This window comes from Sturnus vulgaris, chromosome 9 (assembly GCF_052056855.1).
Source record: "Sturnus vulgaris isolate bStuVul1 chromosome 9, bStuVul1.hap1, whole genome shotgun sequence".
NCBI lineage: Eukaryota > Metazoa > Chordata > Aves > Passeriformes > Sturnidae > Sturnus > Sturnus vulgaris.
The window spans coordinates 27,261,783-27,289,003 of NC_142251.1; the positions used below are offsets into that span (position 1 = coordinate 27,261,783).

The 27,221-nt window shown below is 43.3% G+C and overlaps 1 protein-coding gene across 4 annotated transcripts in view; it reads right to left on the reverse strand.

The window, feature by feature from the left end:
• Nucleotides 1-2,273: 2,273 nt before the first annotated feature.
• MTA1 (metastasis associated 1) overlaps nucleotides 2,274-27,221 on the reverse strand; it is a 74,805-nt gene continuing 49,857 nt past the window's right edge. Inside the window, exons 14-21 of one of the 4 annotated variants that reach the window (XM_088170228.1) lie at nucleotides 26,300-26,489; nucleotides 25,823-25,912; nucleotides 23,880-24,032; nucleotides 23,016-23,051; nucleotides 17,358-17,369; nucleotides 12,534-12,565; nucleotides 9,567-9,718; nucleotides 2,274-3,925 (exon numbers count right to left, since the gene is read on the reverse strand). In XM_088170228.1, the coding sequence (XP_088026354.1) occupies nucleotides 3,787-3,925; nucleotides 9,567-9,718; nucleotides 12,534-12,565; nucleotides 17,358-17,369; nucleotides 23,016-23,051; nucleotides 23,880-24,032; nucleotides 25,823-25,912; nucleotides 26,300-26,489 (804 nt within the window). In that variant the 3' untranslated portion in view covers nucleotides 2,274-3,786. Of the gene's footprint in view, nucleotides 3,926-9,566; nucleotides 9,719-12,533; nucleotides 12,566-17,357; nucleotides 17,370-23,015; nucleotides 23,052-23,879; nucleotides 24,033-25,822; nucleotides 25,913-26,299; nucleotides 26,490-27,221 lie in introns of those variants that run through there. The other 3 variants (XM_014874770.2, XM_014874771.2, XM_088170229.1) reach the window with 3 other exon arrangements.

The following is a 27,221-nucleotide window of genomic DNA, read 5'->3' on the forward strand; positions in this document are numbered from 1 at the left end:
GTAGCTTCCTGCTTCTTTTCAAGCCTGTAAAATTGCAAGCATGGCAGTGAGTGTGGAGGTCAGCATGCTCCATCCACGTGAGCAGGGAGCACAGCCTGGGACATATCTGCTCCCACGTCTGATGGCAGAGAGGACTGGGATGTCAGGGACACACAGCTAAGCGAAAATACCCAAATGCAAGTGGCAAAACTTATTATACCCCAACAGACCTGGCCTGCTTCGGGTGGGCGAGCACTTCTCAGCTCCACTGCAATCTCAGGGGTTCCTCAGGAGGTGGGAAGCAAGGGAAGGGACCTGGAAAATGGGACATTGCCCCAGCTCTGTGACGTTGTTCTGTTTTGACAAGGCTCTAGAGCAGCGGGGTGAATAACCAAAGGCAATTCCTGCAGTAACAGCACAGGAATGTGAATACAGAGGAGAGATTTAGTAAGAGAGTGACCCTCGGGCTTGGATAGGTCAGAACCTGGACCTACCCCTCCCTGCACTTCCCAGCATTTTCCTTCTCTTGCTGAAGGGATCTTCCAGCCCCTCCTCCCAAGCTGGTACAAACACAAGCCAGTGAAATACACTGGAGTCTGCCACCGCACATCAAAACCAGCATCTCTGCTGAAGGACACGCAAGGGTCCTTCAAAGTTAGGGCAGCACAGGACGTGCTCTCTCTGCTCGCCTGGACTGGTTCCCAGAGCGATCTCTGGAGCCGCTCCAAGAAAGCTTTTAAGTTGTTGGAAACCGCAGAGTTGGCACCCCCAAGTGGTTCCTGCGCTCCCGCTGCAGCCGAGCTGCCTCTGGCCGGGCTCACCGAGAGCTCACCCCCATCCCTGGGATCCTCAGCACAGCCCCATCCCCATCCCCGGGATTCCCAGCTCATCCTCATCCCCATCCTCAAGATCCTCAGCTCATCCCCATCCCCGGGATCCTCAGCTCATCCTCATCCCCATCCCCGGGATCCCCAGCACAGCAGCAGCTGTGGGGCAGGGGGAGGCTGTGGGGCAGCATCCCAATTTCCTGGGGTAGGTATCAGGGCTGTTATCCAAGTCAATCTCCTCTTATCTCTGAATGCTAAACAGAACAGGCATATCAGCAACACCAGCCACTGTATCGTCGTTAGAGAGGATTTAATTCTTTGAAAACTGGTGGGGTGGACCCAAAAAGCTGGGTGAAGGGTTGGGAGAAAATTTCCCCTGCTGTCACTTCCTCGCAGTAAGTACAATTATTAAAGTAGCCCTAAAAACACAGAGTCAGTGTGTGATAGCCCTGAATCCATGTACCTGCCTTCCAGAGGAAGTTAAAAATCCATTAATTCCTCACCTTATTAACCCACAAAATGAACAGGATAACAGCCACAGTAGCCTTAGTTATAGGGCCCACGTTGAGATAAGGGGCTGCAAATGAGATAGAGCTGTGACAAGGACACAGCTGTGACCATGTGCCACCCAGGGTAAGCTACACCACATGGTGCCACCTAACGAGGCTGCTGCCACCCCACACTGCCCAGGCTGCCCCAGCCCCAGGAACAGCAGGGGCCAACTCATACATAGAGATTTCTCAAGGGATGTCTCCACATTTCCTTCTGCTACAGGAGGAATCCATGAGTGCTCGCCCTCACAGACAGAAGTTACAAAATCCTTCTGCAGCCCCTGTTTCTCACCTACACAGGGTTAATCCTGAGGACTGATGGTGACAAAGTAAAACTGCCAATGGTCACTGGTGCTGCTCACAGCCTCTGGGCTTCTGTGCCCTTCCCGAGCAGCACATCCTTCAGGAATGGCTGTCCTGTCCCACTTTTAAGTGACCTGTAGCACAAGTACACTTAGACCTAAGGGCACACAGCTCCTCACAACCACGGAGTAAATCTCATCCCTCCTGAGCAGCAAATGAGAGTCACCACAGAGCCCATCTCAGAGGATAGAGCAATGCAGAGCTCGGATTGTGCTGCTGACCCCCAGGGATGTCCCTCTGGCACAGGCCAGGGGCAGGACCAGGAGCTGCTGTGGACAAAGGGCTCATTCAGAGCCCAGCCCCGCATCTGCTGCCGGTTTGAGGAGGAGGAGGAGGGAGACGCCGCTGAAGCACTGGAAATGTTTAAACTGCACAGGAGGGGAATCAAACTGTGATTAAGTCACACTCCTGCCCTGTTCAAGGCCACTGCTGGTTACAGGGACCCTGGAGAACAGAATAAGCCTGGGATGGGATGGAAGGCGTGGGGCTCTGTGCCCCAGGAATGCAGAACCCGAGCGAGGGCGGCTGGTTCAGAAGACACAAAAAGCAGATGTTTCACAAAAGCTCACTTTCCAGGTTTATTAAGTAAAGTTAACTGAATTGTTTTCATTTTGTGGGGATTCCTTTCCGTCTAACCCGGCGGGTTAGCAGAGTTGCACAGAATCACGGTTGGACTGTGATAACCCAAATACAACTTTGGCTCATCTCACTGCTGACACATATGGAATGACTTGGGGGTTATTACATGCTGTGTCTGCTTGAGGCAGGTACATGTACAGATCAGCACAAGTTGCAAATGATAGTTTACATCCTTTCCAAACCAAGCAGGGCATCCAGCAAATGCACTGCCATGAGAAGACATATGAAAAAGAAATGATACAGACTTGCAAATACGTAAGAAGTTCAAGAGATGCAAGAAAACCTCAAACACAAGAAATGTCAAGGGGGGGAAAAAACCACTTAAATTCAGACACAATGTGTTCAAATGAAAACCCAGCTGTAATTTAAAGTCCCTTCAAAATGGGAAACATACAGTAACGCAATTAAAGAGAAACCAGGTCTCATCCTGGGAAACATGTGTCCAAAAGCACTGATGCACAAACAGGTTCAGAGTTCTAAGCAAAATGTCCCTGGGCATTGGTGTACTTGACTCTTGGAGCCAGAGCAAAGCAATTCATTACACTTGCTGGGCCTACTGCTGGCTCTTGGTGGCCTTACAGCACGTAGGATCCCAGATGTCACAGAGAAGGCAGCACGCAAAAAACTGCTGGTTACTGAGAGGCCACATCTCCCAGGGAGCAACTAGAGCAAGGACACCTAACTCTGGCAGCCTGGCTCCACTGCACACAACGTCAGTGTAATGTTCTGCAAGGTTCTTCAGTTCTTAGCTCACTCCTTTCTCAGCCTGAGTTGGTCTGTCTTGTGCATGAGCACAACTGGCTGTGCAAAATGATCCAAAAAACAGAAGGGACAGGACCAAAGAAAACTGGCTGAACCTGGGGCTGGCTTTCAGCTCCTATTTTCAAATATCAGTTAAAGATCGGAAATTTATCTACAAAAGAAATAATATAAATGAAATAAAAAAATGGCACCGTCCACAAAATTAAAAAAAAAAAAAAGAGCAAAGAAAAGAAAAATCTTACAACACAGCCTCATAAAAATGGCTTTGCAACGAGAGCTCAGTCACAAAATGAAGGGTTCTAGCTCTTCGTACATCAGAAGAGGAAACAAAGCTAAAAAGTACTAGTCCACATTCTCTTAATAAGTTAAACTTACTTTCCCTCCCTCTTCTACAAAAGGGGTAGAAGCAAAAGGGAAAAGAGACTACCAAAAATTAAAAAAAAAAAAAAAGAAAGGAAAAAATAAGAAAAAACAAGATAGGAGAGAAGGAGAGAGTGCGAGAGAGAGAGAGAGAGCAGTCTGTGGTCAGAGGCTCAGAGCAGGGCTGAGTTCCTTTTAAGGGTTTAAAAGATGCAAAACAGTTCCTCCAAAGTTCCCTCTCTTCAACAGTTAGCTCAGTGCTGTCGCCATGGAAACTGGAGTAGGTACTGGAGGAGAGGCTCTCGTTAATCCTCGATGATGATGGGCTCGTCGTTCATGGGCTGCCGGAGCTGCACTGCCTGCATGGGCCGCAGGATAATCGGCTTGTAAGGGCGTCTGGCGGCTCGCTTGGCTTCTGAGGACGACAGCAGCTTGCGGATTTTCCTGCAGACAGCAAGGAGGAGAGGCACGGATTACACGGGCAGCTCACACGGGCTCCTCGCCTCGGCTTCTCCAAGGAAAACCACACCCGCACATCAGGGTGGGCTGACAGCGCTTCCTCCTGCCCTGGGAAACTCACATGTTCTCATTCATAAACCCCCCACAATGAAGAGCAAACTGCATTCTCTGCTCCAGAATCCTTCCCCTGTGCTGCAAAAGGGAAGGTCTCACAGATATGTGTGTATAAAAGAATGTAGAACCTAAAGAAGGAATAGAAATGATAGCAAGTTTTGATACAGAAGAATTGCTGAGCCAGTCTTATGGGGTAACTAGAAAGGCAAAGTGTATGTTAACATGTAAGTTAAAACAAAAGATTAAATCCAACTCAAAAAATGTTTTTACTAAGCAAAAAGATTCTCACAGACAAACAAGAAAGCCAATGTTGCAAATAAAAAACCCCTCAGTTTTCCATTGCCAAAAAACTAAAAAACAACTTCTAGCTTAAACTGTAATATAGTAACTTTTTGTAATTAACAAATAGTAACATAAATATAGTAATGCTAGTAGTTATAAGAAGCTATAAGTAATAATAAAAGTATTAATTAGTTGTCATGTTTTAAGATGTTCTGCAATAAAAAGTATATCATGCATTGTAACAAAAACTAGTTTCAAATAATCCCACAGTTTTAGCTAAAAAGGCTGTGGGCTGGGCTCTTGTCACCCACGACCTGTAAACTGCTGCATCATTTAAATACAATAAACAGCATTTTAAAAAGCAACCTGAAATCCCACATCCCTCCTCTTACACCCTGCAGAGCAGAAGGCATTCTGGTCCAGCCTTGTAGGACTCGCTGTGAATGGAACACGTGAAATAGGACAGTTTCCACAGCACTGATTTATTCTGACTTTATTCTGATCAGTTGGGTGTGCTGCAGGCAGCTTTGGGAAGTTTACAAAGCCAAGTCAACACTGACAGGGTGTTTCCCTTTCTCCCACACTGCTTGTTCTCACCCCAGAGATGGGCAATATTCACATCTTGTATTTGCTTAAGGATTTCCCTGTATGTACAAGACTGGCAACAAGTCCTATCAGATGCAGGAAGCTGTTTTCCATATGGAGAAAAAGCAAAAGAGAGAGAAAGACACACCAAAGTTTTAAAATTACCAAAATAAGTTAGAGACAAATAGTGAATGATTGCTTGGTTTTTTTTGTTAATACCAGGCTCGGAGATAAAGGAAGTCTCATTAAAAAAACCCATCCAAACCCCAAAATGTGGCAACAATGAAAAATGTACTGTGCAATTAAAATGAGAAGTTCTTTTACAGAGGATGTTGTGGTGGTCAAAGGCACATAGAGATTAGAAAGGGAAGTAATAAATATTCACAAGAGTAGTCCATGAGTCTCCAGCTCAGGAAGTGGGGCAACAAGAAAGGTCTGACAAGGCAGCACTGCCTTCCCTCACAGGATCCTGACAGAACGAGGTTTTGGCTGACCAGGAGACAAGAGAGGAAGGGCTCCACAGCCCACATTTCAGCCACCTACCCCCCAGTTTCATTTAGGCAACACTGCCAGGGCCAAAAGCCCCTTTTTTTTATTGGTTGTGCTGGTTCTTGGGGGTTTTTTGGCTGGTTGGTTTGGTTGATTTGTCAATGGAAGAGAGAACTTCTCACTGAGCTGATGCCTACCACTGTGCTATGATTTCTGCCTTTAAGATACGGTGGTTGCTGAAGAAAGTGGTCAAAATACCTCTCCCTCCTCAAAAACTTCCCCTTAGCACCACCAGAATTGACAAACCATCAACGTCAGCTGAAGATTTTGAATCACTTCTTGTCAGATTTGGTCTGGTCATCTTTTTTTTTTTTTCTTTTGCCCACTGAGCAGAACAAGCTGCTGCACTTACACAGACACCGTTCTTGTTTGCCCAGTGTCCCTGTTTCTAAAACTAAAAGGCCACAGGGCGATAAGAGGTAAAAACAAGCTGGCAAAGCAGTGGTGGGGGAGAGAAAAAAAAATACAATCTTGATAGAGTGACTTTTCCAAGATGTTTGACTGCAGTTGATCCACTTGCAGCACCCACGTGTGCTCCATGAGCCAGGCTGCCATCACAAACACATCCAAAGCATTCTGGATTCTGATCAGGTCACCCGCTGCCTCCGCTTGCATGAGTTACAAATGCCAAGTTCCTCACTTGGAGTCTTCAATTCAAAAAACTTATTCCTTTCATTCAATTAGCTTTTCAAACTGCTCCTTCAGAGCTGTACAGCTTTCCAGCACTGCTCTCAACAGAGCTACACAAAAAGGGGAGAGGGGCAGCGTGTAAAACTTCAGGGAAACCTCCTTGCTGTGACTGAAAACACAGGCTGACCCTCAGCTGGAGGATGATATGCAGATATTGCAGCTAGATTGATTGCTACAGAGCCAACACAAAGCTCAAATTGTTTCAGAGCTCACAAACAAGTCTTACATTCCTGACACTGGAATGCAGCAGATGGTTCAGGGAAAAGTTAGAGGTGAAATGCCTGACAGAAAACCCGTGCCACTGACAATGCTCCATGGCTCAGGCTTCCCTGCTCTTCACAGCCTGCCAAAAATCTCCTTTCACCACTCAGCAGTCAGCTAAGCAGCATGGCTGTCAGACAAAGAAGCCTGGGTGGGTTTTTTTTTCCTTTTCTTTCTCTATTTTTAAATGGAAGTGATAAGATCTTACTGAGCTGATGTCTATCACTGAACCATGATTTTCATTAGAGCTGTGCTGGTTGCTGTGGGACTGATCCTTCCTGCCTCAGTCAGTGGTTCTGTAGGAGCAGAAGATTCTGTGCCTACAGTAAATTGTTGTAACAACACCACACTGGGCGAATATTGGCACAGTTCTGTCCGGGCCAAAGGGCAGGACCTTGTACTGACACACTGCCACCATGCACCTGCTGTATTTCATGTGCCTTGGATGGTGAAGATGCCAAGAAGAGCTCCCTAGATGCAGGATTATGAAACAAGCCTTGGGCATCTAATAGTATCTAATAATAATAATAATCTATTAGAGACTGTACACCCTGAGTCCACAATGGCACGTGAATCTGAGAGCTGCAACAGGATCCCAGGACCTCTTCATCAGAGCAACAGCAGTAATTAGAGAACCACTCCCCCTGAAAATAAAATCCTCCTCTTGCTTTATTTTCAATTATATATGGAATTCTACTGCTTTCTTTCACAGCATCTGGCAGGCACAGAAAGGAAAGGGAAAGACGTGGCAAAGATACGAGCTGGTGTGAAATGCACAATTGCATTAAATGTGTCTGCAGGAACAAGTCTGACCGGGAAATTAATTCCATGTTTCTTCTGAGTTCCCAACAAGGTGTTTCCTGCACTGAAAACTGATTATCCAACAGATCAGTAACTTGAATGTTAGTGGTATCACCTATTCTACAAAGCCCATCTTTGGTACTAGGCCACAGAATAGTTCCTTGACACTTGAAATGCTTTGCAGGTTAAGGAGCAGTTTGGAGATGCCAGCACTCTTGACTATGACCTTTGAGCTGAACAAATGAAGACTCAGAGCAGTGCCAAATTTAGTAGTACCAGGAGAGAGAAAGCACTAAAACTCTCAACCTCCTCAGTCACTTGAAGGGTTCAGACATCCAGAATTCCCAGGTCCATCTCCTCAAGTGGAGGGAGAGCCGAGTGCTTCTCTGCTGTTGGGGCACTGATAGTGCAAGTGTTGATAAGTCAGGCCAAGAGAGAAGCCAGACAGCAGCTCTGCTGTCACAGAGGGCTGCACAGCAGGGCTGCAGCTTTGCTCTGACCTTCCTCAAGGTCACCCAGGAGAGAGGCATCAAGTTCTTGGGAGGAAACCACACAAGGCAATTTCTCTACCTTCTCACCACACCCAGGAGCAACACTCCCATCCTAGGAACACCAGTACTGGGAATTTTGCCTTAGGGATCAGGTCACAGCTTCTACCACTCTGTCAGCAGTTGGCAAATAGTTTGAAGTGAAACTCACACAAGGAAAGTTTCTTCTACTATTTTTATCCTGTGGCCAGACCAACAAGAAGGACTAAGGCTAGTAGAAGCAGTGCCAACAAAGGAGGAAGATGGACACTGCAGGGCAAAATCTCACTGGTAGCAAATACAAACCACCAAAAAAAAAGATGAGTCAACTCAGCCCATGGAAACCTCTTGGAACCCTGGATACTAAAAGTTTTGAGCTTTCTGTGCTGTCAAGCAATGATCTTCAAAAGAGCACTGCTTTTAACATGAAGCCTTAAAAAAGACTTCCAAAATTAAGTAATAAAACTAAAATCACTAGAAATATTTCCCCGAACCAGTAGGGGGAAGAACTGCTTAAATCTGTTTCCTAGAAGGACCCCTTTCAGAAGTTTTGTCCTAAACCAGAACAGTAATTTAAATAGAATTGCATAATATCACATAGTGAAAAATTTATAATTTGGGAGTTTAAAATATAGTAGTAAGTAAAAAGCAAAATAAAAGTTTTCAAATGGAAGTTTTCTTTCTTCACCTTCTTCTTCTTCATAAGTCTAAGAAGAATCTTGTTTAAATAAAAACAGGTGCACTGCATGTCACAGATTTTTAGTTATTAAACCAAAAGTAAAAATAATTCAAGTATTAGTTCTTAATTGGACAGTTTAAGTTTAAAAAAACCTCGTAACAACAACAAAAAAATCATCATTTCACCATTTTTCATCTGTCAACTAGAAGTGCTGTAGCACTCACTGTAACATAAATAAAAATTAATAACCATCTAAGTCTGAACACAAAATACCATCTCTTGTGCTTTTAATCCCAAAAAAATCCCCCCCAAAAAAAATTTAAAAACAATAGAAACCCTCTGTCTCTTGCAGGTTTCAGGACCCAGACACACGTGGAGATGTCTTGAGGGGTTGTGGTGGTTTGTAAAGATTTCCTGAAATTTTTACCTGTGGTGAGCTGGGCAGTTTTTTTTCTATCTGACAAGGACTAATCAGTGTTGGATTTTTAGGATTGACACACTGTTACACTAATGAGGAAGTTTATGTGTTTTTGTGAAACACATGTAAAGACAAAAAAGTCTCCTCTTCCAAGTGAATTGGTAAAAGATAGAGATGGTAAATTGACTGAGTTGTTTTCTGTAAGTTTTCAGTGTGAAAGAAAAGTCTGTGGAGGAAGGAAAAATAATCTAAAGTTTTATTCTGAGGGTTTTTTTCCCTTATAGTTTCTAATAATAAAGTTTCTCTTTGTACCATTTAAAGTTAAATCTGTTTTACCTTCCTCCTAATCCTATCTCACACCAAGAAAATATCAAATGAGTGAGCCAAAGGGGCAATGCAAGAGAGTTCAGCATGCAAGAGGACGTGCAGAGCTCTGTGTGGAGGAGGCTCTGCTCCTCAGTGTCACCCCTGAGCCAGGAGAGCCCTATCCTGTCCCACTGTGCTGGCACCTTTGGGGGCAGGCATGGCTCTGAAGCAGCTCAATTCCCACCTCAGCCTTCCTTCTCTTTGCACCCACCTTCTACAGCAACTGCTCTGGAAGAAGAACAAGAATCTGCTTTCTCTCTGCATTCAGTGTGTAGCATCAGAGCTGCTGAGGAGATCCCTCTCTAACCACACCGCCAACCAAAAAGCATCCCCTTAAATCCTCTGAATTCCTACCTGGTTTCTTCAGTGGCCATGTAAAAAACATCATCTGGTGCATCAATCCAGTTCATCCTCCTCCTTTTCACTGGAGGCATGGATCCACCACGAATTAATCGGACTTTTGTTGGGTATGATTTCCCATTGAGCAGCAAGTTTCGGCTTGGTCCCTAACGTGATACATAAAACAGCACAGTTAGGGACTGCAACAAACCTGCAGCCACTCAAAGGAAAAGAGAATTCGAGTTTTTGTATGGCTTGGTGAGAGTTTAAGGTAAATGCCTCCCCCTGTGGCCCAGGACTGAACACAGAAGTCACACATAAGCAGTTGTTCACAAGCAGTACAAGTCAGGCGCCCTCCATATGCAATAGGACAGCAATACTTCAGCGACAGGACAAATAATAAATGGAAGGCATTGCCAATAATTTGTGGCTTGTGTCTGAAAGATGACATCAAGTTTATAAGACTGAGCATCAGACTTAGATTTCAGCTACTACCATAAATCTACAGCAACTCTATTGATTTCAGGGAAGGAAATCTAGCTACAGAGCAAATCAAATACAAAAATCAGAATTTTACAGTTATTCTGCAGTACCAAACTTACCCGTATCCTTTTTGTTCTAGGGAGATTAATATTTAATGAGGATAGTACAGAATTAAATATGTTGCTGAAAAAAGAAATCTAGTACTACAAAGCTTAGCAGCTTTCATGACAGAACCCTTTTAGTATTGAACACCACAGATTTCCCATAACAACACAGGCATCATTTTCCAGACTCACAGTAACCCCCTTACACTCAGCTGGAAAAACATGAGCTGTTATTAAGAGAGGTGCAGATGAAAGGGAGCAAAGTGTTAAGCTTCTCAAATGCAGCTGTCCTTGATCACTGAAGTCCAGTTCTGCTGCCCCTCTTCCTGCTGATCAGCACATTGAGAAATCCCACTGAAATCAGTAACACTGAACAGCTGGGAAAGATGCAAAATGAAGGCCCACAAAATTTGATATGCATAAATTAAAGCTGGTCAGAAAACACCCCGGTATAAATTCAATTCTGGTATTTCACAGGCTGTTATCCAAGGTCAGAGCATCTCCCCAGAGGCAGCAGGGCTTCCCCTTCTGCCCAAGGAATGGGAGACTGAGCATTTGTGAGAGAGATGTCTGCCCTAGGAGATCCACCTCAAAAGGAATGGTGGGGACAGGGGGTCTTCGGATCCTTAAGTGTCAGATCATTGCAATAGCTCAGCTGAATTTTAGCACCTTGACTTAGAAAGAGAAGAATTCAGGCTAAAAACCAAGGGGGGAAACCCAACAAAATCCTGCATCTATCTCGTTTTGTATCTAAGCAGAAAACAAAAAAAATGATAATGACTTATTTTTTGACCAGCCTTAATCAACTGCTCTAGCAAGATCTGCTTCCTGTAGAACATCAGGGCTTTAGAGCTAAACAAACAAACCCCCACCTTTTAAAACCTAAGCTCTTCAGAATTGCTGCATACAAGTGCAATAACAATTTAATTTCTTAGTTGCCCAGCTCCATGTTATACAAGACAGCCTCAGCACCACAGCAGACCACTGAAATACTTCAACCATTTCTTTTAGATTTGACATTTGTTAAGTAAAATGTTTCAAATAAAAGCTTTTCTTTTTTTTTCACCCCCTCCAGGTTTGTCCAAGAAAATCCCTTCATTGAGGCTGCAAAGCATATTTTCTCCACATATGAAGATACACAGGAGAAGAACTCCAGAAAAAGTTCTTGACAAAATATCTAGAAAGGGCACCCCTGTGCTTCCAGGTTGCCTTTTCTCTACCTATATGGTGAAACCTATTTCAAATGACACATCCTGAAATGAGGACCTTTAATTTTTCATTCACACTTCATCAGGCAACCAGAAATCACAGCAGTTCTGGGAGTTTCACCCTAAAACACCTAAAAAGTATGAAATCAGAGATTCCCCCACTGCTCTGAGCTGGTTTATTCAGCAGACACAAACAAGTAGCCAGTCTTCTCAGTGACACGGAATGAGGCTGAATTTGAGGAGAAATAAGATTTCCCACTGTGGGCAGAGGAACGAACCAAAGGAATGCTCTGCTATTCCAAGCAGCCTGGCACACCCAAGCTCTGGCATCTCCCCAGGCCATGCACACTCCCCCAGCACTGCCAGGCTCAGGAATGCCTGTGATCACTGTGCAGTGACCATCAGCCACACCTGCTGCTGCTCCCTGTGTCACAGGGACCCTGCTGGCACTAATGCTAACCAGGCAAGGTCCACTTGAGCAACATCAGAAAATCATTTTTTTGGGGCGGGGAAAAGTATACAAAGTGTATGCTTGAAGTTGTTTCCCATAAGCCACGGGCAAGGGGGAAAGGGGATGCACAGCCTTTGCACTGGCCCCTTCACAATTCTGTCTGCCAGAGACACATCAATCAGACTGGCTACTTGCTTCTGTCCTTTGATTAAACTCAGCACAACAGATGAAAGGCTACAAATAATTTTTACTCAAAAAAACCCCCAAAAAACCGTAAAATACAAGCATTCTCAGCAGGTAACTTGCACACCAACTTGCTAAAAGAGAAAAAAAAAAAAAAAAAAAAAAAAAGAAGCTGTTTTCCAAACAAACCCTTCCATCATTTAAACCTTTCTCCTTCAGGGAAACACATTCCACCTAGAAACACATCCCAGAACTTTGCTGTAAGCAGCCACTCAGTTTGTGCGTGAGCAGAAACAAAATGCTCCGTTCAAAACAGGATCTCATTTATAGATATAAAGATAGATAGATCTGAGGTTTAAATTGTATTTAACCACTAAGATGATTCAGATGCCCCAAAATAATTTTTTTTTTTCCTTTTCAGTGAATTGGGAATTATGACCAGCTGCAAACAGCAAAGGTGGAAGTGAGGCACTACGGTTTAATGGGGTGTTCTATCTAGTGTGGGTTAATAATGCTTCTTTTCCCTGTTTTGGTTAAATGAACATTCTCTTACCATTTGTCTGGTTTGTCCGTGGTTAGGCAGACCTAACAAACAGGAAAGAGAATAGAGCTGGTAAGACCATTGCTTTTCCAAGACAGAAAAAAGTACAAAAATCAAAACACACGCAGCTATGATTACAACTGTGTTGTTTTGCTAAGCCTAGAGTTGCCTACTGAGCTGCCTTCTGCCCTCCTGGGAAGGTGACTGAGAAAAGCTTCCTTGACAACACGGTTTGAAGAGCAGAGGCCCCAGGTCACAAACATATTCCATTCTCCCAGTCTCCTCTCCATTTACTCAAATCTTACTTCCCACTACCACTATTAGCACACCTCCTCTTTCACATCCCAGGTCTGCCACGTGTCTGGGGGAAATCTGACGTTCTCTCTTAGCCTGAGGAATTTACTGACGTCAAGAAGGAGAAAGTGGAAGGCATTATTCACTGTCAAGACAGCAACAAACAGAATCTCTCTTATCCTCCTTGGGTCCCCTGGGAGCTGCTCAGCTCAGATGTCAGCTACAAGCTGTTAGCAAACAGAGTGTATCTGCTGAGCCTGCCACGAGTAAACACCTCCTGAGGCACAGAGCACAGCCACTGCAGCTACCACGGAGCCCTCTGCCAGCCACACACAGCACCAGGGGCTTTGCTGTGCTACCAGGTACCCCTCACACTGCCCTCGACTGCACTGTGCACACACGGGCCCCTGCAGCACTCTCAGAGCTCCTGGGATTTGGGGGAGAGGGATGTTGCTGTAAGGCCTGGCACAGAATGGACTGGGAGACCCAATACAGCTGTTTATTTTGGTTTCCCAGAAAACATCACTTCATTAGCATCCATGCACCAAACCACCTTCCTCAGCCCCTCCTGCCTGAGAACCAAACTGGCAGTGCATCAAATCCAGCAGGTACGACAGGACAGGCATCTGCAAATGTCTCAGCATGAATTCTGCTTGCACATTCATGGAATCTTTGAGCCTTCCCATGGCTAGTGAGTTAGCTGGGATGAAAATCTTTTTAAAGAATCCAGCTCACGGCCTATATTCCAGCAGGTTCCTGAAGGTTCTCACTGGTAAAACCAAACATCCTGTTCTTGCATTGAGTGTGACAGGGCACAGTAAAGTGTCAGGAGTGAGAAAGGAGGAACAGGGGACATTTTCTGAGCACTGAGTATCACAATGTACCACATTAGAATCATCAGTTTGTATCAAGTGCATTTTGCATCCTGAGTAGATGTTATGCTCTTGGCTACTTCAAATGGGAAAATACATGGTTTCAGTTCTTGCCATATTTTTGTGCCTAAGTATCCACAGAGATGAAGAAATAGCTGCCAAAAAGATTTCCATCAAGTCTGCAGGACACCAAGTAAGAAGGCCAGAAACAACCTTTGGCTGTTGACAAAGGCAGTGCAGAAGGCAGATATTCATTTATTTTTACATGGGAGCATCCAAAACACAGCTGTGAGCAGCTGCTCGGGATGGATGGACAAAGGGCTCCACGGGAAACAGCACAGCCAGCAGGATGCAACCAGAATGTGTCAGCTTCAGAGCTAAGCTGCAGCACTTGTTACTTCCTTCCCCTTCCAGAACTGAAGGATTATGTTTTCTCCATTCACAGAAACTCGGAGATGTAAATCAACTGACACTAGTCCCTGGATTGAAGCCACATATTTTCTTGTAACCACACTCCAGATCAGTTTTTTTCTTGTAGTAAGAACATCCCCTGATGCCAGAAAAGACTGTCCTGGTATGTGGCTGCTGCTGCCATGACTATTGCTGGATGCACAACAGACAGTAAGCAGTGCTATTTCCAAGCACCAGCATTAAACCAGAATATTCCATGGTGAGAAGTTGAGGGATGCAAACTGAACAAAGGCTGCTTCAGAGCCCTCAAGCAGCACAGAAGCAGTGCTAACAACAGGGACACATCTCCCTCCCAAAGTGCCATTTCTAGGATAAAGCTGCCCGTGACAACTTTTTGCTCCAGTAAAATAGGATACAAAACAAAGCTACAGCTTCAATGCAATTTATACCCTTGCTTTCACAGCAATAAGATATCAATTAGCATATTAATATGGTGAATTAATCCATGAATTTTCACTTTAGTCACACTTCAATAACTGGAGTCTGAAAGAACAAAAAGAGGCACTAAAATGACCTTATTCAGTCTGCAATTAAAAATATAATCACAGTAAGAGCATATGCAGCCAAAGCACTGCTATTAAATGAGCAACTTCTATTGTCACCCAAGAGAGGCAGAGACAGCACATCTGTAACCCATTGTGGAACAGCTGGCAAGTCAACAGGATGCATCTGCACTGGAAACAATGGGTTCTCACCCAAAAGTTTTTGGTGGCTTCTGTGTAAGAGGAAGCCTGTGAGACAGGCACCTCTAAAAACTAAACCAATGGGTGTCTGTGGGTGAGTGGTGGCACAGGCAGAGAACTCACTGTGCCCCACTTGCCTGCTCCACTTTCACAGATGAAGATTTGAGAAATGTCTCCCCATGCATCCACAAGCAGGTGAAAAAATAAGATAGCATAAGAATTAAAATCAGGAGCAAAATACAACGGTTCTGGCAGCTCCTCTCCAGGGGAAAACAAAAAAGCACAAAAAAAAAAAAAAAAAAAAAAAAAAAGATTCCTGACTACATTTTATGGAGGAATGCCTAGAGAAGACACAGAGTAGAAAATGTGATTATTCCTTTTGATGATCTCTAAGGTTCAACTGCTTGAATTTACACAGCTCCACATCAGCATCAACACTGACCTCCTCCAAATGACACAAAAATACACAAACAACAAAAGGAAGTGTTTTCAGGATTGACCAAACCTTTAAAACCACAGTGTAAAGGTATACAGTGACAAATCTAAGCAGGTCTTCCACTCCTTTGCAGTCAAAGAAATTGAAATCTACTTTGAAAACTCTAGATTAAATGTTAGGGTTTTTTTTTTCCATAGCATTTAAAAGAGTCCAAAGCTTTAGAAAATCTCTTGCCATCCAATTCCTCCTGCCAGTCTCCTCTATAAACTGAAATAAAGAGGGAGCCCCAGAGGATAAAATGAAGACAAAGTCAATTGAAGGGATAGCTGCAGACAATCATAAACGTCCTTTGCTACAGCCCATTCTACACCTCACTGAAATGGCAATAAAACAGCTGATCACTGCACAGAGATTAACTGGCACCCTAAGGGCATGTCTGCTCCCACAGCTCAGTGCCAAGGACCTCAGAACTGCTCCTCAAGCAGATGACAATCACAGGGATTTTGGCTGAAAACCAGCCCAAGCAGGTTACTATGCCCCAATAATCCCTTAATTCCTGAAGTACCAAAGCTGCAAGTGAATATGCTTTGTCCCAAAGAAATAGAGGTGGGGAAGGACTGCCACAAACAGCAACATGTGTCTGTCACTGCTGCTGCTTTGCAGCTTTATGTTATCTTTTGAGGATGGGGAAACCACCTCTCAGTCAAACAACCTGTTCCTTTTCCAACTCTCATGTCGTTTGAATCTCATGTTTCTGGATTTGTTAAAAAAAATTAAATGGAAAGAGAGAATGTCTAAAATTCCAGCAGCAACTACAGCACCACCTCAAGAGCACACCGTGGGAGTAGGGGATAGCTGGCACCCAAAAGCAGAGAGAAAGGGAGAATCTAATTTCCCAAAGGAAGCAGATCAGCACATCTGGTCCCACTGGGGACAAGCTCTTTGCTGCTCCAGTCCCATCCCCTGCAACTCAGCATCTCGATGGCAGAATTTCAAAACTACTCCCACTGCTGACATTCTGCCTGTTTTGCCAGCACCACACAAGTGCCATGTGCAGCAGCAGCAGAGCCTAAACCCTCAGCACTGAGCCCAGCACAGCCTGGAGCACAGGGATGTTCCCAGGAAGTTACTACAGCAAGCTTCAAGAAGCTGCTGAAGCATGGAGAACTTTCTGCATGGTCAGGAACCACCCAGTGCTTTTCCACACTGTGTATATGTGAACATACATAGTGCTGCTGTGTATTTACAGCCCCTTTCACAGTCTGAAACAAATCTGTACAGAACTGACCCTTGTACCAAGGAAGAAGAATAACCCAGCTTCCAACCTGGACACAACTCAGAGTGGGTGAACTTGTGTTTACTCAAAGTTACAAACTCTAATCTTCTGAATATCCACCACACACACACACAAAATAAAATGGGGCCTTCATCAAGCAATTAGCCACAGATGGCATTTGGTCTTGACTTTGTTTACCCACAAGAAGTATCATGCAGAACATGTAATATGCACTAAGAGTCAGAAGCACATCTTCAATCACAATGAATACAGAGAATTTCATGCACTCTTTCACAACCAGTCACTTCACTATTGCCTTCTAAAATCCATATACTTTTCATCTGCATTTTCCTGTTCCAAAAGTAATCCTTCTCCTGGGACTCCATCCTTCCCAGCAGTAACAAAAACATCAACAGTACCACATTTGTGAGAAAGCTAGAAAAAAAACATAAAAATTCATGCATGAATGAGGCTTGATGAACAAGGATTTCACTTCCAAGTTACTGGTTCACTCAAGGCAATCTCAGTGTGTTGACATATACACACATACACTTTTTGCCAGCTTGCAAGAACACTTCAGCAGCCCTGCCTCTCTTGTAACTACCAGGAGTGTTTTACCACTTTATTGTCTTTATTACCACTGTGAGTGTCGACCTTCTAACACCCAGAGGCTACAAACTTTCAGAAATGTTAAGTGCAACAAGGAAAGAACAGAGTATAAATTGTGCCAAACACCACCTAGACTAACAGCTTCTCAAAATTCTGTTGTACATAAAAACAATGTTAAAATTGCAATTTACTTACCTAAATAAGTTCCTACCAAGATTGGCAAAGGAAAAGGAAAGAAAAGATTTAAGGTTAAAAAAGGGGAAGATTTAAGTAGTTCAGAATTCAGTAGCTCAGCCCCATGCAACAAATAGAGATACACAGACTGGTTTGGCTGTAATGAAACACAGAAGTGATCACAGTTCTCTGCTGGACAGATAAAACCAAGACAACACTAAACACACAGTAACTTCAAATGAGAGATTTTTGCAAAGAGCAACTTTAATTTTGGATGAGCAAATAGTGGTCTGTGCCCAGCTCCTTCCACCAAGCCCTGCACATTAACCTCACTGGATTTGGACAGAATTCCCTAAAATGCTGGTGCAGCAGGTCACACTCACTGTAACCACAGCCCCTCCCTTATGATGTGTCTGCTTAGGCAAGGCTGAACCTCCTGCTACAAACACTTCAAGAATCCTGCTAATACTTCCTGAGCAGTGACATCCACCTGCAGGGAGCCAGCAGTTCTCCTTGGATAAGCACATTGAGAAAGGAGAGCTGCTTTCTGTCTCAGGGCTGAGCCAATACTGTCCCCTCATACTCCTAAAAGAGCATCATGCTGGATTCTGCCTGGCTGTAACACACCAAGTGGTTAAAAAAAGAGGAGACAAAACTCTGCACCTCACTGCTTTAGGATGTGCTGGTCCAAGCTATCTAAACTAGAAAGCACTGAATTATTCACTGTTCTTAGCATCAGGAGTATTATACAAATATGCATATATGTATAAGTGTGTGTGTATATATATAAATAAGATGTGTCACATATTCCACTCAGTTACAAATTCAGGCTCTGCATTTGCAATTCTGCCCTTGCTCTGTAATACATTAATTACACCTAATCTCTACCATTGCCTTTGGATATGCACTCTCCTCTCAATCAACATTTGCATCTTACTCCATGCCATCACTGCTAAATGAAATAGTTTTCACTAGTTGATCCACAGAGCATGATGGCCATCTGCTGATTTTATTTTCAGATCTTTCTTCACAACACCAAGAGAACCTAATCACAGTATCAAGGCTAAGATGAAGGCAAGTGAAAATTGTTTCACTTAGCATGTGAATACAAAATCCCACGTGAAACTCTCAAAAATAATCAGTACTTTCAGCAAATAATCTTAAGGCAAGGAAGTTGCACAGGCACATGGTTCTTGGGGTCTCCAAAAAGCAGTTCAAGCAACCTGACATTCTTCCCAGCTGTGCTGCAGCTGGCACTGAACATTTTCTCTCTTGTCACTAGTCAGCATTACTGGGGTCTGGATCCCAACAGCTAAAGCCAGCCTCTTCCCCAGCTCATCACCATTTATGAAAAGACCAACACTCCCTGCCCTTTACAGTAATTCCTGGATGGACAGATTTCCATTGGCTGGCTATCTTTCAGTTTAGAAAGACAGCTGGGGTCACTGGTGATAAAGGCAGACTTGTAATGCAACTTAAGCACATAGGTAAGTCCACATTTTCTGCCTAAGACAGCCAGGAAAAAAAATTTTAAAAATGTGTGTGTGCATGTATATATAAAATACTGAGATAATTTTGGTCCCCTACACAGCTGATGTTAGAGAACTTCTCTATCTTTCCACTGCCATGCTTATCTCTTGATAACTGAACTAAGGCCAAACCAGGCTGATGAATGCTTCCACTTCTGGTTCATTCACATTTCCCAAAAAGGATGTGAGAAACAATGAACCAGAACATGTTAAATGAGATTGGCATTCCATTTGGGTTTAGAAATCCCTAGCAGCAGAGGCAAGGTATTCCAGCAGTTAATTAACCTGACTCAAAAATCTGCAGCTTATCTCCAGCCAAAGTTCCCTCCTGCACCTTCTGGCTACTGCAGCTCTTTATTCCACTCCCAGCTAGACTAAAAGCCCTCTATTATTACACTTCTGCTGTTCCTGTCAGCAGAGACAAATATCTACAACTCCCACTTTGATAAAAGCATTTTCCATTACACAGTGTGTTTTCCAGTCCCTTCACTGTTTTCATGGCTCTTCTAGAAACCCTCTCCAATTTTCAGCATTCGACCTGCTACTGTGTTATCAATGCAAGTTTGTTGCTGGGAAAAGCCTTCCCTTTATTGCAGCTACTCATTCATGTTCTCCCTCTTTCTGCCAATTTTAGGAGTGCATGTGATGACCCTGAAAAACAAATCTGATTAGATGAAAAGCCAGCATGATGTAAAAGAGAGGGGAGAAAAATAAAAATCGAACAATGCTCCCTCCCTTCCCCCAGCAGGAATTTGCATGGCCAAGTATCACAGATTCCACATGGCATGGCTGTAAGGAAGCAAGTAAACAGGTTCCTGCACACAAAACAGCCTCTCTCTCTCTCTAGAGGAAGTTTCATGGCAAAAATTGTCAGTCAAGCTCCAGAACATTAATGAAAAAGGAATAAACTACCAAATTTTTTAACATCTCACTCTATTTGACAGCTTATGAGACTCCATGTACTTTTCATGTTCCAAAAATAGGATTCTGCAGCAATTTGTCCATGCTAAGTTAATGTTGAAGGAGAGCTGGGAAATGTACTGTATGTGTAATGATGCCTCCAACTTGATTTAAAGAGGAGGAAAACAAAATAGATAAGAGAACTACAATCTTCTTGAAAAATAAAGTGAAGGCAGAGAGAACATGAGATGAAGACTATTTTCCTGTTCTTGGAATTCAGGCACTGGTCAAAACTCAAAATGCCTGGCCAGATAAATCATATTCAGAGCTTGAAAAAGTTTAGGTCTCAAGGGTTAAGCAGAGATGAGTCAGAAAAAGAAAAGTTAAAATTACTTAGCTGGAGCTACAGTAGCAAGAGAAAAAAATAAACAAATAAACAGAATTTCAAGGGGAAAATGTGAACTACTCCTTGAAGTTCAGCAACTGCCCTGTATGAACATGTACCTTAATGCTTTACACTATACAGACAAGCTGTCACCTGGCTCTTTCCTGCAAATAAACCTCTTGATTATATTCTGTTTTACAACCTGGCCTTGAGGAAAGCCTTACAAAACCATCCCATGCCACCAGCTCGGCATAATTCCCAGTGTTCAGGCTTCTCCTCTGTGTTTGGAGGTGATAGCTCAGCCACAAGGCTTCTATCACCAGCAAAGAAGGTTGAGCTAAAGGCCACCATGACAGTGTCCAGTGTCCCCTGTCACTGACAGGTCACCTGTCCAAACCCTAAGATGTCTTCCAGGTTCCACCAAGGCAGCACAGCAGCAGGAAGCAGAAAAAACTCCTGGATAACAGATACAGTTTTGCACTAGGTTAGCTCTCTCTGCAAACACAGGTGGACAAAGGGCCTTCCTGCATGAAGGAAAGAATATTTTCAGCCCCTCTGTGCAGGCACCTTAACACCATCTTTTTTTTTGCAGTACACTCCTCCCTACAGTGACCTAAACCAGTCAGTATTGTCAAGAGGAGATGAGAAATATGAGAATAACAAAGGAAAACCCCCAATATCCTATAGTATCTATGTAAATGCAGAATCTGACCAATTATAACAATTCAGGTTTACTCCCACTAATCTTTTTCTACTATTTTAGGTCAACTGGTCCAAAAACCAGTTCTTCTGGATAGATGAGTTTATTTAAATACTTTTATACTCACTCACTCACTGGCTCCTAAATTCTGGCCACAAGGCTTCATCACTCTCACTGCCATTCACCTCTTCTTCACAGCAATTCCAACTTGTGCCTTTCCTGCCAGCAGCCCTCCAGATTACTAAGTGTGGATGACTCCATCCAAAACCAAGGAGAAGCCTCAGTGCCACAATCCCAGTCCTTTCATGGCACAGCAAACCAGATGTCCTCGTGCCCACAGGCAGCAAGGTTTACCAGTCCACATGCAAGGCAAGTGGGAACCTGTGCTAAGAGGCACCAACACAAACTGGCACCAGGACAGAATGAGACCCACCAAATTCCACCATCTGCTTCCCTGTGCCCAGCAGATCTCAATCCAAGCTCTTTAAATGTTGTTTCCTTGCAGGTGGTTCCCTTCCCTCCAGGTCCTGGCAAAGCTTCCAGCAACCCAGGCTCAGGAAATATTACAGATGCAAAATTGCAGCATGGCAAATATTTTCCATCCACAGATAAATCTCAACCAACAGGTTTAAGCTGAACTGCTCACAAGAATATCCAGTTAATACTCACTACTCCAGGAGATAAACAGATTCTGGGAGTGAACTGGACTCTGCTACCTAGCAGTTACAGGAACAGCTACTCCAGCAAGTATTTCAGTGGCTGGGTGAAAACAGACCCAACAGGTAGAGCAGCAGGTGCTTGGCAAGATCCAGACCCTGCACAGCTACACACACCTGCTTCAGAGAAACACCAACTCTGAGGAACAGCTACTTCTCCAAAATCATCCTGCAGACAGCTCCAGCAACAGTTATAACTGAATGGAACACTAAAGCAGGGATCCTCCATTTCCAGAAAACTGTGTTGGGTTATCAAGTCCAGTCTTGAACTATCAATCCTCCAGAGGGAAGGATCCATTCTTCCACTTCCCTCCTTGGGTCAACAACATCTCTGAGCTTCCCAAACATGTCATCTGCTGAGGAGGACATGCAGCAGGGAGCAGCAGCTGTGCCCATAAGCAGGTAGTCACCAGGAGCTGTGGAAACCCAGTGAGCTACTCTGCATCTACATCCCTCATTACTGGATGAAGCTTCTGAGGAAGCAAAACTGAGCAGTGCAGCAGGGTTTTGTTATTCTTCCCAAAAGACAAGTGACAAAGCACATAAAAACTCAGCAACAGGGCATCAAGGAATAAATTCCCAAAGAGAGCAAGACACTAGAACAACCACTGTCCTCATGGCTGTATTCTTCACATGCACTCATATTTGCATGCATGTAAATATGGGTAACAGCCATCCACTGCCTCAGCCATGAAACAAAGATTATCATCAGGGCATGCAGTGCTGGCAACATGTAAGCTTATGTTTTGTGTTTGCCTGTTCACAGTGACATTTTGTGGTTTTCTGTCTCAGAAATATTCAAAATTGATCCGTTCTACTGAATTTGGTGAAGTGACATCATATGCACGTTTCCTGCATTAGCACAAATGGAAGATTCTGACATCTCTTCAGTACTCAGAACAGATTAATTTTTAACCAGTGGAAATTTTGAAAATCATTTTCCACTGCCAGCAGAGAATGTGCAGACAGTCTCTCACCAGTGATACTGTCCACTCTCACTGGAAAATACAGAGGGTTGAACTTGGAACTTGATGTAAGTACTGTCTTCTATTTCTTTTGGTCCAAGTGAATTCAAAGCAGTTCAAGTCACATGAAACTTTGCTTTCTTAAAAACCAAACAGTGAAACAACACCTATTTTCAAACCATCACAGCTTCCTACAGTTTCAACAGAAGTGCTGGAAGACTGTTTTGTCAACTTGAGGAATTAAGAATCAATTCTGAACACAGGACTTCATGTCTTCAGTAAGGTTGTACAACTTGTTGCCTGTGTGTGAAAAGCCTGAAAGGTGAGCAGCAAAACCATGGCTGGAAGTGATTACCCAAGGAACACTTAGACATCAACACAGAAGGTGCACACAGACTCATTAGCCACAAAGCACAGACAAGCCAGCAGATGAAACTAAAAATCACTCTCCTAGCATAAGCTGAGCGCAGCTTCAAGGTCTTACCCCTGCTAGGCATCAACAGGCGCTTCTTCATGTTGCCTGATAGAGCACAAGTGAACAGAAAAGAGAAAAACATCACATCAGCAACCTGAACAGCAGCAGTTTTAAAAGTTCTTAATGTTAAAACACAGTCAGATAGCAAATGTTTGTCATTATATTTCAGATAAGCTACATATAAAATTAAAATTAAAGGTAAAAAAAATGAGAAAGACTGTCTGGATCTCCCTCCCTGCTGCAGTCACCAACTGTTCCTCTCCCCCGTTAAGGAGAGCTACCCTCTATGATCTCACTCCTGTTAGGACCATTCCAACAGACCCTTTTCTCCTCACCTGAGATAGAGACTGCACTTTCTCCTCCCTGACACTCTTGAGCAAGAGCAATTCTCCAGAACAGACACCTGGAGCCCACGCCAGGAACATCCTGCTTCTATCTCCCACCTCAAACACCTTTCCCTTGCCTCCTCCTCTTGAGGAGGTGAAGCCCAAGCACAGAGATATCAGTAACAGGGCCAACAAGGGAAACATCACTCCAAAAGTCTATTAGGGTATTCTTCACACTACTAATTTAAAAACTGAAGGGAAGTTTCTCCTTCACTATCCCATCAGTGAGGTTGGCCAAGCCAGGCAGAGTTCCACCAGCACAGTGACTTTATGTGCATGCACCTCCCAGGCTGTTCAAATCATGTGCCTCACCCAAAAGGAGAAATGGGACAGGTGGCTTTTAGAAAAGTTAAAAATAACCTCCCTCAAGAATAAGAAACTCAGAATTTATATAATGGACTATGAGTTTACATAATCTCCTTGTATACCAAAAGGACAGAAGAAAAAGCCTATAGACACAACAGAGATTTTGTGGGAAAATATTTACCATCCATTCCATTGTGTTGTTCATAACTTCTTTTTCCCAGGATAGTTGGGGATCCATTATTAATGACAGGTGTGAACTTAGCAGGAGTCAGATTGTTGAGAGAACTGGACAAGCTCTTTGCAGGATCTGGTTTTGGAGGACATGGATGAGACTCTGGTGGAAAACAGCAAAGTAGATTTTTTTTATTAGCAAAGATACTGGAATTCTAAATCTGAAAACAACCTGAGAACTTCCAAGGTGAACAAGTACACCTCCTCTTATATATAAACTATCTCAGTCAATAGCTTTGACTGGAGATTGCTACTGATATAAAGCATTTCCATAAGTTTAGGTATTCACCACTACTAAAGATGTTAAAATCGTTATTATAGTATTATTCTAAAATAAGATTTGATAGCAAAAGCACTCTGTATCTATTTTTGTAACACTGTTCTCAAATAATTTGGGGTGATTTTTGGGATGCTGTATATTTTGTATGTATATAAATAATGTGTATATAAAACCCAATTTTGGAAACACCCCTAAACTCTGGGGAAATTACAACTTTGTCGGTTTGCCAGAAATGTTTATAAAAAATACAGTTTCTGCAACAGCAAAAAAAGTGAAGATTCAAAGGTCCACTACAAAGAACACAACATCTGAATTCAAGCTTCGGGCCAAGGCACAGATCAAGCCCACACTCTTCAAGTGAAAAGACTTTGAGAGAAAGTTACCAGAAACAGCAAATGGGAACTTCAGCTGAGTCTCTCTCAGAGGCACAACAGCAGAGTAAAATATAAATTCAATCCCACTAACCACCAAAAAAACCTTCTTGCCAGTCTATCAGTCTCCCTCCATTTCCTTCACTCTTTTCTCCCAGCTCAGCAATCCAGTGCAGACACTGACACACTGCAAGGAAAACCCAAAATCTACTGCTACTTTCTGTACAATTATTTTAATAAGGATTTTCTCCAAAAGCAAACTTCTCCCCTCATTTGCTCTCTTTTGTTGCACTACATTTTTCCAAAGGTTTTTCAGTCTGTGTATCTCATTAGTACACAGCAGAAGTATAACACCTAACAGAGAAGCAGTAAATATTTAATACACCCTCGGCCTTACAATATTTCATCAACAAATTCAGAGAAACCTAAAATCAACTCCAGTGCTTCTTATCTAAATAAAAAAGCAATCAACTTCCTTGCTAAGCTGGAAGCCTTCCAAGTGCCCCTGTCCAAGACTTCCCTGAGGAGAGATTCATGTTTGGCTGCACTGGGGAAAAGGATTTGGCACTTGTCAGGAGTCAGCACTGCCATGTCACACAGCATCACTCCGGATGCTTCCTGCACCTCAAACTTACACCGAAGTTCTGGATGGAGCTACTCAGTCCTGCCACACAGATCAGCTCATGAGGCAAAAGTCCTCAAGAAAATTGTAATTAAAAAAATAATAACCCACCAAAACTCGAGGAAAGTGAAAAATGGAAGTATAATCCCCTTGTCTAGATTCAGCACAGAACAGCCATCAACTGATTCACAAACTGTGGGACACAGTGATGTCCTAAATCCAAGAGGCTTCTTAGAAGACCCAACTGTACAAACTACCTCCAGATAGCCCAAAACCAAAAGTGAATAATCAAATGTTCCCAAAACATGATGTTAGTGCCTCCACTAGCAGATGGTAACTTGTCCCCACATATACCAAAAATCACAGCAAACACAGCCCTCCCTTCACTAGAAAGTTTTATGACCCCAGAGTGGATTGTAGAGACACTGGGTCTGTCAGTGAAACAGGACAAGTCAAAAGTCTTTTTGGGGTGAGGCTTTTGTGCCTTGTTTTTTTTTGTTTGTTTGTTTTTAATCCAGAATGAGCATCTAAATCTAGACCCAAATGGTCAGCAGAGTAGCTAGGAGGGTGTTTCCTGGGTTTGGAGGGTTTTGCATGTGCTGGTTTGATTTGTTTAATACCTAAATACCGGAGTACTGCTTCTAAAGGCTTTCGAACCACTTGCTTTAATAGCAATGGGTTTTCTGATGCCTCAGGTAAACGTGCTGTGCCTGTAAAACACAGAAAAATAATTAGAGGGTGAAGACATTCAGCTATTAGAGCTAAACCAAGTGAGTAAGTCCAGTGTCCTGAAAGAGCTTAGCCATTACAAGGAATTTTACAAGTAGCAAGCAGATCCTGGCAACAGGACACAAACACAGAGAATGCTCCATGTAACAGCAAACACAAATGTTTTAAAACAAACAACTCATGAACTTTCAGAGTTGTTTTGCCCAGCCTACCATCAATTAGAAGGCTCTGCAAGTACAACTGAATTTGGTGAAAGCACTAGCTACGTGCAAGAGAGCATCTCAGCAAGCTGCAACTCCAAAATTTACAGGACAGGAGTCTCAAAGGGCTCCTGGGCAAGGAGAAGCAGCTGCATGCAGCACACTCACATTCTGCTTTGATTGCTGCACTGTTGATAGGCAGGTAGGGGTGTCTTGCAGCGTGCCAGGGGCGCAGGATATCTCGACACAAACGTCTGGCAATTCTGGTCAGCTTGGTCGTGTGCAGATAGAAAGCTTGTCGTGTCTTCATAGCAAACTTGGGACTCCCACTGTTTCGTACTGGCACACCGTGAGGACTCTGAAGGGGAAGGAAAATAAAAAGGATTTCTGAAGAAGTAATGATTAGAAAGTATGGTTCTAAAGAAGAGAAAGTATTATGTAAAATCATTTTCAATTACTGATTCTCAGATATAAGAACGGGAATAATATTACAGATTAAAATATTCCCCATTTCCCAAGTCTTACCCCAAATATCTGAGAGGATAAAATGAAGGTAAATCTTTTCACTTGGCAGGGAAGCATTTGTTTCTGTGCTGTGACAAGTTTTAAGTTAGGGATCCAAAAGCCAGACATGAAGAAGTTACCTGGTGCTATCACATGATTTACATAGACTCAACAGAAAGACTCTCCAGTTTTGGGTGCCTAAGGCTGCTCAGGAGATACAATGCAAACTCCTTATAATAAAGCATTTGTCAAAAGGAGAGGAAAATCAGGAAGAGCTGCATGACAAAAATATACACCACAAGCTCACTTTCCAAAGCAAATGTATGGCACACAGGAATGGTTTTGGCTCAAAGCTGCAAGAATTTGTTTTAATTCTTACTCTTAACTCAGCAAATGTACTCACAGATGTCAAATATTCATTGCATATCATAAAGAATACTACTGGAAGACACATATCAGCTACTGAGAATCAAAGCAGTTATCTTCTTTATGAAAAGCCACTAAGCAACCAATGAAATAATGCAAGGAGTATCTTGTTACCTCAGTCCCACCCATAGCTGGAAAACAAAGACATTTCAGTTTGGGG